The following is a 17,579-nucleotide window of genomic DNA, read 5'->3' as shown; positions in this document are numbered from 1 at the left end:
ATCCTGACTCTCATCACCTTTCATCACTTCCAATGAACTGTTAGGATTTTGTCTTTCATGAATTGCCCGATGTTTTTGTAGGCTTCTCAACCACTTAAAACTTTTGTCACAAACATCACATATAAAATGTTCATATTCAGCGTGAACGACCTGATGAGCTTTTAAATTATAATTTGATTTAAAAGTTAAAGGACATACAGAACAACGATATGGTCTGTCTGGCCTATGTACAAATTTTTCATGTTTCACTAAATAGCTTTTTACTTTAAATGACTTCCCACATAAAATGCACTCAAACGGTCTTTCATCTGAATGAGATGTTATGTGTATCTGCAACGACCGAACGTATTTAAATGCTTTATCACACATTTTGCAATGATACTGTTGGTCCATTCCTTTGTATAGACACCATCCTTTCTTTGTCCTAACACAGGATTTCTTTCTCTCATGTACGACTTTCTCAAAGTTAAATTTAAAACCTTTGCCACACACTGAACATTTATAAGGCCTCTTGTCACTGTGTCGTGTTAACATATGTTTCCTTAAGCTGTTCTTATATCGGACTCTTGCACCACAGATATTACACTGATATCTATTTTCATCCGAGTGTTTCAACATGTGCTCTTCCAAAACAGACTCTGATTTCAGTTTAATGCCACAAATCTCACATTGAAAACAACGCTTAACTTTATGCGTGTGATAAGCGTGAATGTGAACAGACTTCTGTGTAAGAAATTTCTTTTCACAATATTCACAAGCTATTTTCTTTTCCAGAGTTGATTTTTTTTTTCTCCTTGATTTTCTTCTTTTATTGCTGCCCCGAAATTCAACATCATTCTCCTCATTTGACTCTTTATCATCGTGTAAAGAGACATAAACCAAAGAAAGACCATTGTTGTTATCAAGCACTTCATCATCGTGCCCTCCATCCATTCCATTCTCATTCCCTATGTTCATGTCTGCCTCTTTAGAATTGGGAGGTGAGCTGTCGTGCAAAGTTGGAAATTTCATTTGAAGAAGGCCATCTGGTAAATTAAATGAAATGAGCAAAATAAATCAGTAACGTTAAAAAATCTTTTTTAACGAATCAAAATGAGAAACTGGGTCGTTAGTTTTCAAACATAAAGAGAATAAACATCCCAATTATCTTAGCGATAAGATGTGACCTGACACTGAATTCCAAGCTGAATAAAATCCCAATACATTCTCTAGTAAGGTAAAATGAAAAACTTCCAAACCCAACACAACAATCATGAGCATCCTTATATAAAATCTATTTGTTAAGACATAACGGCAACTGACAAGAGAAGGAGAATGGGACATTAACACAAATACAATACCCTGAACCATGCAGTCAAACTCGGAAAAGAAGATGAAGAGAGAAAGAACAATTTGAAGACCAGTGGTAGATTCAGAGGTAACAGAAGAAGGTGAAGGGATGCTTGGTTATCTACAGACCGAGAAAGATGAACACCCTTCATTGCTACCATACAGGAAGAAAATACAGATCATTTTAATTGGTGTTGATAGCTTTAATGCAAAACCTGTTTGCATTACAGAGAGTTCTCCCTTGACATCGTTCCAAAATCCTGACTCTCATCACCTTTCATCACTTCCAAAGAACTGTTAGGATTTTGTCTTTCATGAATTGCCTGATGTTTTTGTAGGCTTCTCAACCAAAAACTTTTGTCACAAACATCACATTTAAAGCGTTCATATTCAGCATGAACGACCTGATGAGCTTTTAAACTATAATTTGATTTAAAAGTTAAAGGACATAAAGAACAGCAAAATGGTCTGTCTGGCCTATGAACAAATTTTTCATGTGCCATTAAATCATGTTTTACTTTAAATGACTTCCCACATAAAATACACTTGAATGGTCTTTCATCTGAATGAGATGTTATGTGTCGCTTCAACGACGGAATGTTTTTAAATGTTTTATCACACATTTTGCAATGATACTGTTGGTCCACTCCTTTGTATAGAAACCATCCCTTCTTATTCTTAATCATTGTCCTAACACAGGACTTCTTTCTCTCATGTACGATTTTCACATCGTTTAGCTTAAAACCTTTGCCACACACTGAACATTTATAAGGCCTCTTGTCGCTGTGTTGTGTTATCATATGTTTCCTTAAGCTGGTCTTATATCGGACTCTTGCACCACAGATATTACACTGATATATTTTTTCATCCGAGTGTTTCAACATGTGCTCTTCCAAATCAGTCTTTGATTTCTTTTTAAAGCCACAAATCTCACATTGAATACAACGTTTAACTTTATGCGTGTGATAAGCGTGAATGTGAACAGACTTCTGTGTAAGAAATTTCTTTTCACAATATTCACAAGCTATTTTCTTTTCCAGACTTGATGTTTTTTTTCTCCTTGATTTTTTTCTCTTATTGCTGCCCCCAACTTCAACATTATTCTCCTCATTTGACTCTTTATCTTCGTGTAAAGAGACATAAACCAAAGAAAGACCATTGTTGTTATCAAGCACTTCATCATCGTGCCCTCCATCCATTCCATTCTCATTGCCTATGTTCATGTCTGCCTCTTTAGAATTGGGAGGTGAGCTGTCGTGCAAAGTTGGAAATTTCATTTGAAGAAGGCCATCTGGTAAATTAAATGAAATGAGCAAAATAAATCAGTAACGTTAAAAAATCTTTTTTAACGAATCAAAATGAGAAACTGGGTCGTTAGTTTTCAAACATAAAGAGAATAAACATCCCAATTATCTTAGCGATAAGATGTGACCTGACACTGAATTCCAAGCTGAATAAAATCCCAATACATTCTCTAGTAAGGTAAAATGAAAAACTTCCAAACCCAACACAACAATCATGAGCATCCTTATATAAAATCTATTTGTTAAGACATACGGCAACTGACAAGAGAAGGAGAATGGGACATTAACACAAATAGCAATACCCTGAACCATGCAGTCAAACTCGGAAAAGAAGATGATGAGAGAAAGAACAATTTGAAGACCAGTGGTAGATTCAGAGGTAACAGAAGAAGGTGAAGGGATGCTTGGTTATCTACAGACCGAGAAAGATGAACACCCTTCATTGTACCATACAGGAAGAAAATACAGATCATTTTAATTGGTGTTGATAGCTTTAATGCAAAACCTGTTTGCATTACAGAGAGTTCTCCCTTGACATCGTTCCAAAATCCTGACTCTCATCACCTTTCATCACTTCCAAAGAACTGTTAGGATTTTGTCTTTCATGAATTGCCCGATGTTTTTGTAGGCTTCTCAACCACTTAAAACTTTTGTCACAAACATCACATTTAAAGTGTTCATATTCAGCATGAACGACCTGATGAGCTTTTAAACTATAATTTGATTTAAAAGTTAAAGGACATACAGAACAACGATATGGTCTGTCTGGCCTATGAACAAATTTTTCATGTTTCATTAAATCACGTTTTACTTTAAATGACTTCCCACATAAAATACATATGAATGGTCTTTCATCTGAATGAGATGTTATGTGTCGCTTCAACGACGGAATGTTTTTAAATGCTTTATCACACATTTTGCAATGATACTGTTGGTCCGCTCCTTTGTATAGAAACCATCCCTTCTTATTCTTAATCATTGTCCTAACACAGGACTTCTTTCTCTCATGTACGATTTTCACATCGTTTAGCTTAAAACCTTTGCCACACACTGAACATTTATAAGGCCTCTTGTCGCTGTGTTGTGTTATCATATGTTTCCTTAAGCTGGTCTTATATCGGACTCTTGAACCACAGATATTACACTGATATATTTTTTCATCCGAGTGTTTCAACATGTGCTCTTCCAAAGCAGTCTTTGATTTCTTTTTAAAGCCACAAATCTCACATTGAATACAACGTTTAACTTTATGCGTGTGATAAGCGTGAATGTGAACAGACTTCTGTGTAAGAAATTTCTTTTCACAATATTCACAAGCTATTTTCTTTTCCAGACTTGATGTTTTTTTTCTCTTATTGCTGCCCCCAACTTCAACATTATTCTCCTCATTTGACTCTTTATCTTCGTGTAAAGAGACATAAACCAAAGAAAGACCATTGTTGTTATCAAGCACTTCATCATCGTGCCCTCCATCCATTCCATTCTCATTCCCTATGTTCATGTCTGCCTCTTTAGAATTGGGAGGTGAGCTGTCGTGCAAAGTTGGAAATTTCATTTGAAGAAGGCCATCTGGTAAATTAAATGAAATGAGCAAAATAAATCAGTGACGTTAAATAATCTTTTTAAACGAATCAAAATGAGAAACTGGGTTGATAGTTTTCAAACATAAAGAGAATAAACATCCCAATTATTGTAGCGATAAGATGTGACCTGACACTGAATTCCAAGCTGAATAAAATCCAATACATTCTCTAGGAAGGTAAAATGAAATAATGAAAAACTTCCAAACCCAACATAACAATCATGAGCATCCTTAAATAAATTTTTTTTGTTAAGACATAACGGCAACTGACAAGAGAAAAAGAATGGGACATTAACATTAATACAATACCCTGAACCATGCAGTCAAACTCGGAAAAGAAGATGATGAGAGAAAGAACAATTTGAAGACGAGTGGTAGATTCAGAGGTCACAGAAGAAGGTGAAGGGATGCTTGGTTATCTACAGATTGAGCCAGATAACAACTTTCATTGCTACCATACAGGAAAATACAGATCATTACATTTGGTTTTGATAGCTTTAATGCAAAACCTGTTTGCATTACAGAGAGTTCTCCCTTGACATCGTTCCTAAATCCTGACTCTCATCACCTTTCATCACTTCCAAAGAACTGTTAGGATTTTGTCTTTCATGAACTGCCTGATGTTTTTGTAGGCTTCTCAACCACTTAAAACTTTTGTCACAGACAATACATCTAAATCCTCCTATTTCAGCATGTGCTACTTGATGAGTTTTTAACACGGTGCTGGTTTTAAACTTTAACGGACACAAAGAGCACTGGTACGGCCTGTACTCTGAATGAACAAATTTTTTATGTTTCCTCAAATCTACTATCAATTTGAATGCCTTTTCACACAAATTGCACGGAAAGGGCCTCTCATCTGAATGGCGAGAAATGTGTCGTTTGAATGAAACACTACACTTGAATTTTTCATCACAAACAGTACAATGAAATAGCTGGTCTGCACCCCTTTGAAGAGACCTCCGGGCATTTGGCCTCACACACAACTGCTCGTGTTTTATGACATTAAAATTCATTTTAAAACCCCTGCCACAAAACGAACACTTGAAACGCCTTTCCTCGCTATGGAAATATTTGGCATGCCTTTTTAAGCTCCCTTGCAACTTGAATGTTTTGCCACATTGATCACACTGATAATTCTTCTCCTTGCAGTGCTTCGTCTTGTGTAATTTGAGTTTAAACGGATTTTTCACGACTTTCCCACAAATCTCGCACATCAGTGACATCTTATCCCTATGCATATAACACGTGTGGAGGTACACAGACTTCTGTGTGTGAAATTTCTTATCACAATATTGGCAAGCCATTCTCTTTTCCAGACTTCGTTTCCTACTTCTAACATCCATCGATGCAACGTTTTTCTTGTCAATTGACACACTGTTATCACAAAATGATCCATAAAAGACAGGAAGATCATCATCATCATCACCATCATTATGATCATCATCCCCTCTACCCCTTTCACAGTTTTCATCAATGTTCGGTTCTGCCTTGACTGAAATGGGGGATGAGTTGTCTCGTAAAGTTGGAAATTGGAGACGGTCATCTGTTGAGTTAAACAACAGAGGTTTAGATTGATAATAAAACGATAAAGTTGTAAAGATAAGTCACTGACAACAATTAACCAGTAGATTTCTGACCAATCAAAATATGGACATTGTGACGCACCTTCAAACATGCTCGAACAAACATAGTTGGTCGTTTATAAACAATAAATGAATGAATTCGACCTTTCTCTGATCATTGTTATTGTTTAATACCGCCAAATGGGTAACTAGTTATCACACCATTTTCTCTTATCATATTAAAAACGATTAAGTTTACACATAGATTTCTGTGTTGGTTTTACTGATCAAGCGTTAGAACAGTGGGTATTTTACTTAGACACATACCAAGGATAGTAAAACCTGTGTTGTTTGCTATATTTACCAATCACTGTCATTGTTTACATTATGACGACTGTCCGAGAGGCGTGGCTATCGAAGTGTCTATTCATGATTGGTTACAATGTTTTTAATTCATTACTGTAGGAAAAAAATCTATGACACAGATTGGCATATGATTCTGTCTTGTTTAAAGGGTTGCTTAACACATTTAGGTCATATCAGCGCCGGTAAAAAATAAAATGGGATGGCCAAGAAATTCTGGATTCACATTTTTAAAAGCACACAGGGGAGAGTAAGACAAAGGGGAACTGGTTCAATTGAGGAACAGAAGTAGATTCCAAGAGCATACTACCAGGGTACTAAGTTTGAGATACGTCTAAAAGTCTCATCCAAGACACAAGCAATGATTACAAAATATACATAAAACAAACAAAAAAAAATATATATATACATTATATAAGACGATTTACAATGACAACAATATCTGACAAAACCAACACTACACATTTGATTGTCTCCCTCTCAGCATAGGGTCCCACCAGGGCTAGAACATTTTTTTTTTTTTGTTTGTTTGTTGCTTTAGGTCTCTTCCAACACAATTGAGGTTATATGAGAGACCGCTGAAACAAAAAAACAAGCAATCTAACAAAAATAGTACAAATGTCAATCAAAATCATAACCTAAAGATATCATAAGCTAAATTATAAATAACCAAGAACAAACAGGCAGAGGATTTACAGGAAAAAAAATATCCCCTGTCAAAAATACAATCACAAACCAAAGAAGCAGGATAGGCTAGTAAAGAGAAGAAGAAACGACATCACTATCGGATCGTACACCCATGCGAACATCATAGGTATACGATTCAAGGGTGATGCTCCCATCCAACCACCCGCAGGGCTAGAACAAAACCAAGTAATCTCATACAAAGGCAAAGACAATAATGAGAGCAACCTGGTAAAGGGAATGTAGGGGGATAGTAGACACAGCAAGATTGACCTTCCTACTCACCATGGAAACTCAAAAGACCCCACCACGACAGGCATATGATTCTTTCAATTTACAAAAATCAAAAAATTTTGTGATACATTTCAAAAATGTTGAATCGATGGTCGAACTGTCTTCGTTGGAAAAATAATTTCAATACTTGATTCTCCATCCTCGTCAGAAAGTAAAGAAAAAAAGCCATCCCAATACCCTTAAGAACCACTGACCTCTTCTCCTCCTACCTTTCAACGTCAATAGTCACAAGACAAATAAGAGGGGCAGGGGTGGTAGAAGAAACAGCAAAACCGGACCGATAGCGCATGGAGATGGGGGGAAATATGGCCAAAATGGGTGAGACCGAATCTTATTTATCTAAACAAGACTTTTAATTAGTTGGCTTATATAAGGAAATAAAAAGAAACTAACAGAGAAACAAAAAATGGGACTGGAGAAAAAAATAATTTTAACAAGATTTTATCAATCTGGACTCCACTGATAAAGCTAAGGTCACATTATTGTTTGTGCGTGTTTTGAAGTTTTTACGAACAATAACTTATGATAAACTCAGCACCAGTAATGTGGAAGTGGATGCGACAGTCAAAAGATTCTAGATATACGAATAGAAGCACAGTGGAAAAACAAAAGACAAAGGGGAATTAGTTTGAACAGGGAAGAGAACTAGGACTCCAAGAGCAATCCATTATAGAACCTGGTCTGAGTACCAAAAAAGTCCCTTCCAGTGTCAGACATAAGCATAGGATCCCATTAAGTGGAAGTTACTCAAACATATTCAAAATACTATATTCAAAACAAAAAACTATTATTTGTTTATTCGTTTTTAAGGGTTTTACAGTGCTTGCAACACATTTAGGTCATCTCAGCACCAGTAAAAAGGAGGAAAATGGGAAAGCAGAAAGTTCTAGAAGTACAATTAAAGTACCCAAAACAAAAACAATACATTGCATAACAGAGAGATGATTAAGACAAAGAATATCATCTCCCAAAACTAAATATACATTTGAATGCTTCCCACCAAACCAGGGTATCCGGCCAGGACAGGACAAAACCAAGTAATCTCATTCCAAGACAAAGACAGATAGCAGGTTGGAAAACAGATGCAGGGGGATAGAAGACACAGTAAGTGCCTCCCTGCCCATTATGGGAGGTTAGGAACCCCACCCAGAAAAACTATTTACAGTTGAGAGATAATTTATATCTTTTAAAAAGTATATATATTTCCATAAAATACATTTGACCCCTTCCCTCTCAGCCAAAGCTAAAGCAAAACCAAGTAATCTCATTCCAGAACAAGGACAAGGTTTTAGCGGGAAGACAAAGTAATGGTGACCTCTGCTGCCCACTATGGGAGGTAAAAAAAAAAACCCACCCTATAAAGTCACATGACCACAAAACCAAGAATGCGTATAGTTATAGGATCATTTACACGACATGGAAAAAAAATCTGACAACTTTTGAAATACTTACAGATGCATGTGTGTGGTCAGATTCTGCCCCGTTGAAATGGCATTTCAGATTTTATTCTTTCGTTGATAAATTTATTTTTTTCAACAGAGAATAGAAATGACGCGTTTTTAAGCGTGATGTCTACGAAGTAAAAATTCTTACAGGAACGCAAACAAAACGCGCTGTAATGCATGGTACTCGAGCAATGTGCCCGACTACTGACATTGACATCGTAATGGGGCGCTGTTTGTAATAATAATAATAATAATAATAATAATAATAATAATAATAATAATAATAATAATAATAATAATACTGAACACCGTTTACAATGTTGCAACACTGGGTTTTGGAGATTTTGTTGGGGTTTTTTTTCTTTTTGGGAGGGGGGGGGGGGGTGTCTTACAGCACTTGTCACAATATCAGGATTTCACCACCAGTAATAAGGAAGAGAAGAGGAAAGTTGTAGATATGAGATAAAAGCACCAAAGTTAAAGGAAGACAAAGAGACATAGAAGTTTCCACGAGCAATCCATTGCTGTGCAAATGTTGACATTACCTTTAAGTCCTGTCCAGGCCCAAGAGAAGGATCCGGTGATGAAGGATGCATTCAAATGTTTTCATAATACAAAATACAACATACAGCATTCAAAACTAATAAGCATAATAGAAAACGTAACAGTAACAGAGGGATGATTTACAAGAAAAAAAAAAATATTATCTCTCAAATAAAAAACAATTACAGAACATTTGCATGTCTCCCTGCTAGCTGAGGATCCCTGCCAGGACCACGACAACAACCAAGTAATCTCAATCAAGAACAAAGACGGAGAACAACATGGAAAGGGAAAATAGATATATGAGGGATAGAAGACACAACAAGTGACCTCCTGCCCATCATGGAAGGTGTCAAAAGTCCCCACCCACTGATACTATTTAAATACAAGGACAGATGGTGGCTTCCGAAAATTACTTAATTTTCGAAGATTTTCTCATTTAACAAATCGCATCGTTTTTACAATTTAAAAAAAAATTGCCATTGTGCATTTATCATTATGGCAATCATTTCTACATTTAAAAATTCGCCATTGTCGTAAAAGTTGGCATCTCTGATTTTGGTGATAAACCAGTTTTTTAAATTATTTTTAATTATTCAACCAAAAATAATCGATGAAAATTACATTTTTTTTTTTTACCCAAGCTGTTCAAAATAAGTTAATATGTCTTTTCATGTCAAAGGTAACCAAAACAATACTTTGGTACAGCCAACACCAACTATGAGTGAGGAATGAAAAGGAAAGGGGTTCATGGCTTTCTGTAAACTACTATGGGCAGAGATTGCGATTCTACAGACTTGTTATCGAGACCAAAGCAATGTTTCACTTAAATTGGAAAACAGATTGATCAGTGCTGATGGTAACAAAAAAGTGAAAATTGAGGAAAATTTTGGGCATTTGCTTTTAAGCCCCATTTTTACTGCGAAAACGAAATGAGAAAAAGTTTTCAAATGGGGGACTCCTTTGTATTAGTAGTCAAAGTAGTCAATAAGTATCTTTGCTCTCTATGCAAAACATCTATTATTCCAATAAAAAATAGTAGAAATAGTGAAGAAACATGCAGTTGTGATAACTCTGCAATGAATACAGTCACAAAATCCGATTTCAAAAATTGTTTTGATAAAAAGTTACGATGAATTAAAAAGTGAATGAAAATTTCACAAAAATTAGCGGAACAGCGGGAGATCGCAGATGAGGAGGAAACTCCAAAATAGCGGATCTCTGCGAATCTGAAAAGAAAACCATCAACACTGATGAAATAAGCAATTATTGCTCATTCAATCGTTTTGTGTTTCAGCCAGCAGCAGCACATCAAAACTAAAATCATTATTGAAAGCATTTGATTTTTCACAACTCACTCTTTTGATCACTAATTTTCCAGAAATCACAAATCCGCAAAATGAAAAAACTTAAATAAAACCTGATGCAAACATCATCAAAGTCAAATATATTAATGATATTATACAACAATACACGTTCAACAAATAGGATGTAATCTTTGATTGTTTTAAATAACAGAGGCCCCTACCCAAAGATGTCACTAGGAGTAAATACATTTTTTTTTTTTTAATGTAAATAAAAAAAAAGTTTTTCAGGTGAAAAAGAGAAATCAACATACTGTACTTGAAACAAACTGTAGCAATGTATACTTTTGAGGTGAGCAGTGACAAATGTGGTGACAAAGTATAATCCATGTAAATAAATAATTGAAGACCCCCAGTTCTATAAGTACTTATGTCACATTTTTATAATTATTATTAGCTAATCAGTGAATAACTGAAAGTCTCATTAAAAGGAGAATACGGCAATGGTTGGGGCATGCCTGTCGCAGGCCTGATGAAACACTGATAAAGAAGGCTCTGCGATGGACACCCCAAGAAAAGAGGAAGCGAGGATGCCCCAAGGAGACCTGGAGATGTACCGTAGATAGGGACCTTAAGCAGAGAGGTCCCTCCCTCGAGATGGCCCCAAGAATAGCTGCTGACAGGACCAAGTGGAGACCCCTTGCATCGCCTCAAATGCCAGCAGGCCCGGAGAAGATTGAGTAAGTGAGCGAGTGAGTGATAAACTTAAAGCATAATCACAACAGTTCACTCATCAATTATTTTCATGATAAAAATAATCTAAGTCCCCTATCTCAATACTACAATTTTATTTTTTGTATACTCTACGAGGGTGAGTCAAAAAGTAATGGGACAACTCTGCTTATTACTTTATAACAAATCGGATTAATACCATGCATCATATCTCAAATTAAAGCTTGGCATTAGCCGAGTAGAATACTACTTCAACATAGTCTCGGCCTCCCTCGATGGCCACACTCCACTTTTCGTGATGTCCCCTCATTGCCTCCTTCAGATCCAAAAAGATGTAAGCCCATAAGTGCCATGTCTGGTGAATTAGGAGGGTGATTACCTCCCTTTTCCTGACACGCGTGTGGAAGGATATTTTCATGAAGAAACAGTACTCGTTCCATCTCCAAATCCAGTCTAACTCAATAAATTCTTACTTTCAGTTGCTTCAATGTCTATTTGTAACTATCTCATCAAGAGAAGTTCTTTCAGATCTGATCAATGCTTCTGTCTTTATTTGACTCGCTGCTTGGAAGGCAACCACCACAAGATTTGTCAGATCTCATGGTTGAGGGGGTGTCCGATTAGGTGTTGGATTGCATCTCATTTTCTTCTAAATGACGAGATACAGATTCAACCCAACTCAAAACACTGCCTCTACAAAATGCCTAAGTTTTATAAACTTTCCCCAAGGCGTTTAAAAATGTTACTCAAGGTTTCTTCTTCGAAAACAAGAAATTCAATGACCTGTTGCGGGTGGATATTCAGGGGGGCAGCCATTTTGAACTGCCAAAACGTTGTCAAAATTTGACAAAATTAAAATTTTCAACTTTTAGTTCAAAGAGTACATGTGTAAGTTCAATTGAGCCAAATATGACGTCACATGAAAAAGAAATGAACTCAGCAGGAAATATGTCCCATTACATTTCGACTCACCTAATCCGAATTTTAATCTTTATTTTTTCAAAACTAACTTCTTGTGACTTTAAGTACTTTTAATACTAGGCTATTCAATTTTTAAAACGAGAAAGGCGCTATTCTATTCACACTATCTACAAAGGCCATATTATGACAATTATTGCTTGTAGCATGTGAAACTCTCAGTGTGGGCTTCCTTACAAGAGCTAGGCTAGGGGAAAATTTTGCATGCAGTAGCACCCTTAGTCTTCCTCACAAGAACTAGGGAAAAGTTTGCATGTAGTAACACTCTTAGCCTTCCTTATCCTAACAAGAACTGTGAGAAGAGAAAATGCTTGTTGCAGCATTCTTAGCCTTCCTAATTAGAACTGGGAGAAAATTTTGCTTGTAGCAGCACACTTAGCCCTCCTAATTAGAACTAGGAGAAAATTTTACTTGTAGTAAATACATTCTCTTGACAGAACGTTCACTTCATGTACAAATAGTGTGTGCTTAATCCATGGGATCAATTTGAGTGAAAGACAGACAGACCAACAAAGCCAGTTTGGCTGAAAGGGATGCTACCCACCACTATAAAAGGAAATGACCCAATAATAAGAGTCAAAATGCCTGCAGTCGATTATCATTATGATCAAGTGTGAGCAGCATGATTGATAAACTTGAATGGAAGTCACTCCAAACCAGGAGGAAAATAGCACGCCTGACCATGATGTATAAGATGAAGAACAACCCGATGGCAATTTCAAATCCTGATCTCCAAACACCGACACGAACATCCAGGACTTCCCACATGGACAGTTTCATCCCCCTGACTGACATCCAAAGACGCTCAGAAAATTCTCAATTTACCCCAGAACCATCACAGTTTGGAACAATTTACCACGGGAAATTACATCTGCACCCACTTTAGATTTATTTACAGAGCTTCTAGATCATTGCTGAATTTTCACCTTAATGTTATATTGTTCATGTCAAAATCTTCTCAAGTGAAGGTGGACATTAAAGGAAGATTCATCATAAAAACAAAATACCAACAACAAAAGACTGGAACTTTCACCAAATAGCAGAATCGCAAAATTCCCTCTGAAAAAAGAGGAAAGATCCCACGAAAAGCGGAACAGTAGGTAGGGGCCTCTGTAATAAATCACAAAAAAAAAAGCTTTCAGAAGTGAGTCGAGTTCTGATCAAAAATGCTTTCCAATGAAGGCAGGCAGACCAGACCTGCCACAAGCAACAACAACAAAATTATTTTAATCGGTATAATTGGGTGGGGGGGGGGGGGGGGGGGGGGTCTAAATTTCGAGACAGAAAAACACAGTATGAATTCTACCTCTATTTCCACGACTTGTGTCACTCTAAAATTGACATAAACGTCAACCAGTTTGGTCGCATATCCATTCTTGTAAAAATTTAAAACATTTTCAACTCATCACATCCCACATCTAGGGGTTCTCAATAACCCAGTTGGAAGAGCACTGGCTTCCCATGCAAAATATCTAAAATCGATCCCAGGTGAAGTTGAGATTTCTTTTTTTTTTCACAGTATTGATTGGGTACCTGGGTCTGTTGTTAGATTTAATGGAAAGCACTCTGCAATAGATTAGAATCTAATCCAGCGGATAGCAAGCAATTGCAACAATCAATTTCACACCATAGAAACAGGGGGTAACTTCTAGCTCCATGGGCCTAATGGTTCTGAAGGATTACATTTACATTTCACAGTTTTTGGCTGCTTTTTCCAAAAAAAAAAAATAAAAATAAAAAACTCAGTTTATACCGATTAAATCACAAGAGACAGGTCTGTAACGGGGCTGCCAGATGCCCAAATGCGTGGCCATATTGACCAAAATTGGCAACAAGGAGAAGCATTTTCCTATTATCAATTTTTATTGTTAATCTTTTTTCAATTTATTGTTTGTTTGTTTGTTTTTAAGGGTTTTACGGCGCTTGCAACACACTAAGGTCATATCAGCGCCAGTAAAAAGGAAGAAAATGGGATAGTAAAAAGTTCTAGAATTACAATAAAGCATCCAAGAAAAGCGAAGACAAAGGGGAATTGGTTCAAATAAGAAACAGGTGTAGATTCCAAAAGTACTCTACCAAAGTACTTAGTTTGAGATCACTAAAAGTCTCATCCAGACACAAGCACAGGTCCCAACTAAGAGGAATACACTCAAATGTTTACAAATCATATAATATAATATGTAAACTAAACATAATACAATGCATAACAGAGAGATGATTTACAAGGGAAAAAAATATCATCTCCCAAAACTATAACTATACATTCGACTGTTTCCCTCTAAGCCAAGGACTCCGACCAAAGTCAGGACAAAAGCAAGCAATCTCATTCCAAGACAAAGACAGAAAGCAATTGAAAAACAGATAAGAGGGGATAGAAGACATAGCAAGTACCTCCCTGCCCGCTATGGGAGGTAGGTCAATTTTTATTGTTAATCTTTCTTTTCAATCTATATATACATATATAGATACTTCTTATATACATATATAGATACTTCTTGTATACTAAGTTTTTTCCTAGTCTAGTCGATATTTTGATTCCCAAAATGGATGAATTTTTTAAAAGGGGGTAAAAGTGTATGTAGTTTTTGGCAACGTGGGGTACCATTTGGCCACTTTTGAAGTCGAAATTGGCCACGAGGAACTCTGGCCATCTGGCAGCCCTCGCCTATAAAGGTAAAAGAATTCGGCTTACCGTCATTGGCCAGCTTGGAGTAATCCTCAGTCCACACAGGGAAATTGTTCTGTCCAGCAGACATCTGGGAAAAAAGCAAAAAGGGGGCGTTGGAAAAATAAATCAATTTTATTAATTAAAAATTTATTTTTTTAAAATATGCCCTTCTGCTTTTTTTGTTTGTGTGTTGCTTTAGGTCTCTTCCAACACAATTGAGGTTATATGAGAGACCGCTGAAACAAAAAAACAAGCAATCTAACAAAAATAGTACAAATGTAAATCAAAATCATAACCTAAAGATATCATAAGCTAAATTATAAATAACCAAGAACAAACAGGCAGAAGATTTACAGAAAAAAAATATCCCCTGTCAAAAATACAATCACAAAGCAGGATAAAGAGAAGAAGAAACGACATCACTATCGGATCGTACACCCATGCGAACATCATAGGTATATGATTCAAGGGTGATGCTCCCATCCAACCACCCGCTGCCCTTCTGCCACGGCATAATATGATATCATCGCTGAGGCATTCCACGAAGGAATATAGATAATTCATCAAACAAGATGTATGATGTCAACAGGAATCACCCATGTTGTCCAAGTGAGCAAATTGGGGGTTAATAATCTTAAAGAGGGGGGGAAAAAAACGAAAGTGCCTCTGAAGCAGGGCTCGAACAGGGACCTTCTGGGTCACATTGCAATGCATTAACCACTCAGCCACTTCAACCCCTTGATTTGATTCATTAGGTACTTATAATTATCATCATTGAAGATCTATGTTAAAATAAAAACACAAGCCAATTGTTTGTTTGTTTGTTTTTAAGGGTTTTACGGCGCTTGCAACACATTTAGGTTATATCAGCGCCAGTAAAAAGGAAGAAAATGGTATAGTAAAAAGTTCTAGAATTACAATTGAAGCATCCAAGAGAAAGTAAGACAAAGGGGAACTGGGAACAAATAGGGATCAGATGTAGATTCCAAGAGCATATCACCAATGTACTTAGTTTGAGATCACCTATAAGTCTCAAACGGACACAAGAGCAAAATCCAATAAAGAGGAACACACTCAAATGCTTACATTATACATTAATAAATAACAAATATACTAATACATAACAGAGAGATGATTTACAAGGGAAAAAATATCATCTCCCAAAACAATAACTATGCATTTGACTGTTTCCCTCCCAGCCAGGACTCCGACCAGGGCCAGGAAAAAAACTCAAGTAATCTCATTCCAAGACAAAGACAGAAAGCATGTTGGAAAACAGATATAAGGGTATAGAAGACACAGCAAATACCTCCCTGCCCACTATGGGAGGTCAGGAACCCCACCCAGTCAATTGGGTGAATGCCTAAGGGGAGAGGGAGGGTATTGTAAGTCCGTAAAACCTCTGCCTCAAACAAGATTTATCAGTGCCTCCAATTCCTACTTCAGACCCGTCTACTATTACGAAAAAATTTGTAGGAATTACGAAATTTTGTATCCAATTTCTGAACTTTATGAACATTTTTAAGTCACGAAAATCTTTATGAAGAAAAGAAAGTTGATGCCAGATAACATAATTTTTAGGATTTCAAAGTGTAATATAACCCCAGTGAGGGTAAATTTTTGTTGGGTTCTTTTTATAGTTAACTTTACAGAATGCATTATTCATCTCCTAAAAAACTATGAATTTTCAAATAGGAAGATCTGCAATTTGCTGGGGGTCTGGGAGTCACTAAAGGCCCAAAGCAGGGTCTAGGGATAGAACCTCTGAAGTGATTCGGGGGATAAAGCCCTCGAAGAAGTTTTAAAATAACGCATTGAGAGAGGGAAAATAAAAATTATGCGGAGTGGGCAAATTGTAAACCAATAATCCAAACTAAAAAGATCTTATGTAATATTTCTAACACTTCGGTCTTTTTAAAAAATGTTTTTAAGGTCTTTACGGCGCTTACAATTCATATTAGGTCACATCAGCGCAGGTAAAAAGGAAGAAAATGGGATGGTAAAAACTTCTAGAAAAGGCAAGACAAAGGGGAATTGATTCCAATAGGAAACAGAAGTAGATTCCAAGAGCACACCATCAGTACACTTAGTTTGAGATGATCTAAATACATAGGTTCAGCATATCCAAGTACTTATCCATTATAAAAAATCAGGGAGATTTGGCTAAAATGCCGGCGATTTTTTTAATTTTTTTTTTTTTGCAGTTTTACTGATCCCAATTTTAACAGCAATGAGTTTCAACAGTGACAAGATTCATTTCTTTGGTATAATTACAATGGTCTTAGAAGTGGTTGTAGAATTAAAGACAACCTCACAGTAGGCCAGTGATTCCAGGAGACTCAACCAGATTCCTGGAGGGTTGGCAGATGTGGACAACTCATGCAGAAACAACATTTGAAAGGGATTGATGATTTCTACGAGTGAACAAAACTCACAGATCACACAACACATAGAAGACAGCAGTAAACCACAAACACTGAGAAATCATTCCTATTAGACTGGACTCGTGTTGTTGTTATTATTACACAGTCAATTATCAGGGGACTGAATAAGGTAGCAAATTCTTTGTTTTTAAGGGTTTTACGGCTCTTGCGACATGTGTAGGCCATATCAGCGCCAGTAAAAAGGAAGAAAATGAGATATAGTCAAAAAATTATAGATTTACAATTAAAGCACCAAGGAAAAGGTAAGACAAAGGAGAAATGGTTTGCAAATGCAGATTCCAAGAGCACACCATCAATGTAATTGGTTTGAGATCACCCGAAGGTCGCATCCAGACACCAATACA

At 36.5% G+C, this 17,579-nt stretch overlaps 1 protein-coding gene across 7 annotated transcripts in view; it reads right to left on the bottom strand.

The window, feature by feature from the left end:
* The window catches only part of LOC144977426 (uncharacterized), a 63,660-nt gene that overhangs the window by 22,488 nt on the left and 23,593 nt on the right, over positions 1-17,579 (bottom strand). For 5 of the 7 annotated variants that reach the window (XM_078922635.1, XM_078922636.1, XM_078922630.1 and 2 more), the window contains exon 5: positions 14,816-14,879. In XM_078922635.1, the coding sequence (XP_078778761.1) occupies positions 14,816-14,879 (64 nt within the window). The other 2 variants (XM_078922632.1, XM_078922633.1) reach the window with 2 other exon arrangements.

Source organism: Berghia stephanieae, chromosome 7 (assembly GCF_034508935.2).
Source record: "Berghia stephanieae isolate SIO BIC M18660-M18661 chromosome 7, UCSD_Bste_1.3, whole genome shotgun sequence".
Lineage (NCBI taxonomy): Eukaryota > Metazoa > Mollusca > Gastropoda > Nudibranchia > Aeolidiidae > Berghia > Berghia stephanieae.
Note: the sequence above shows the minus strand (reverse complement) of the source record. Positions and strands in the feature narration are given on the sequence as shown.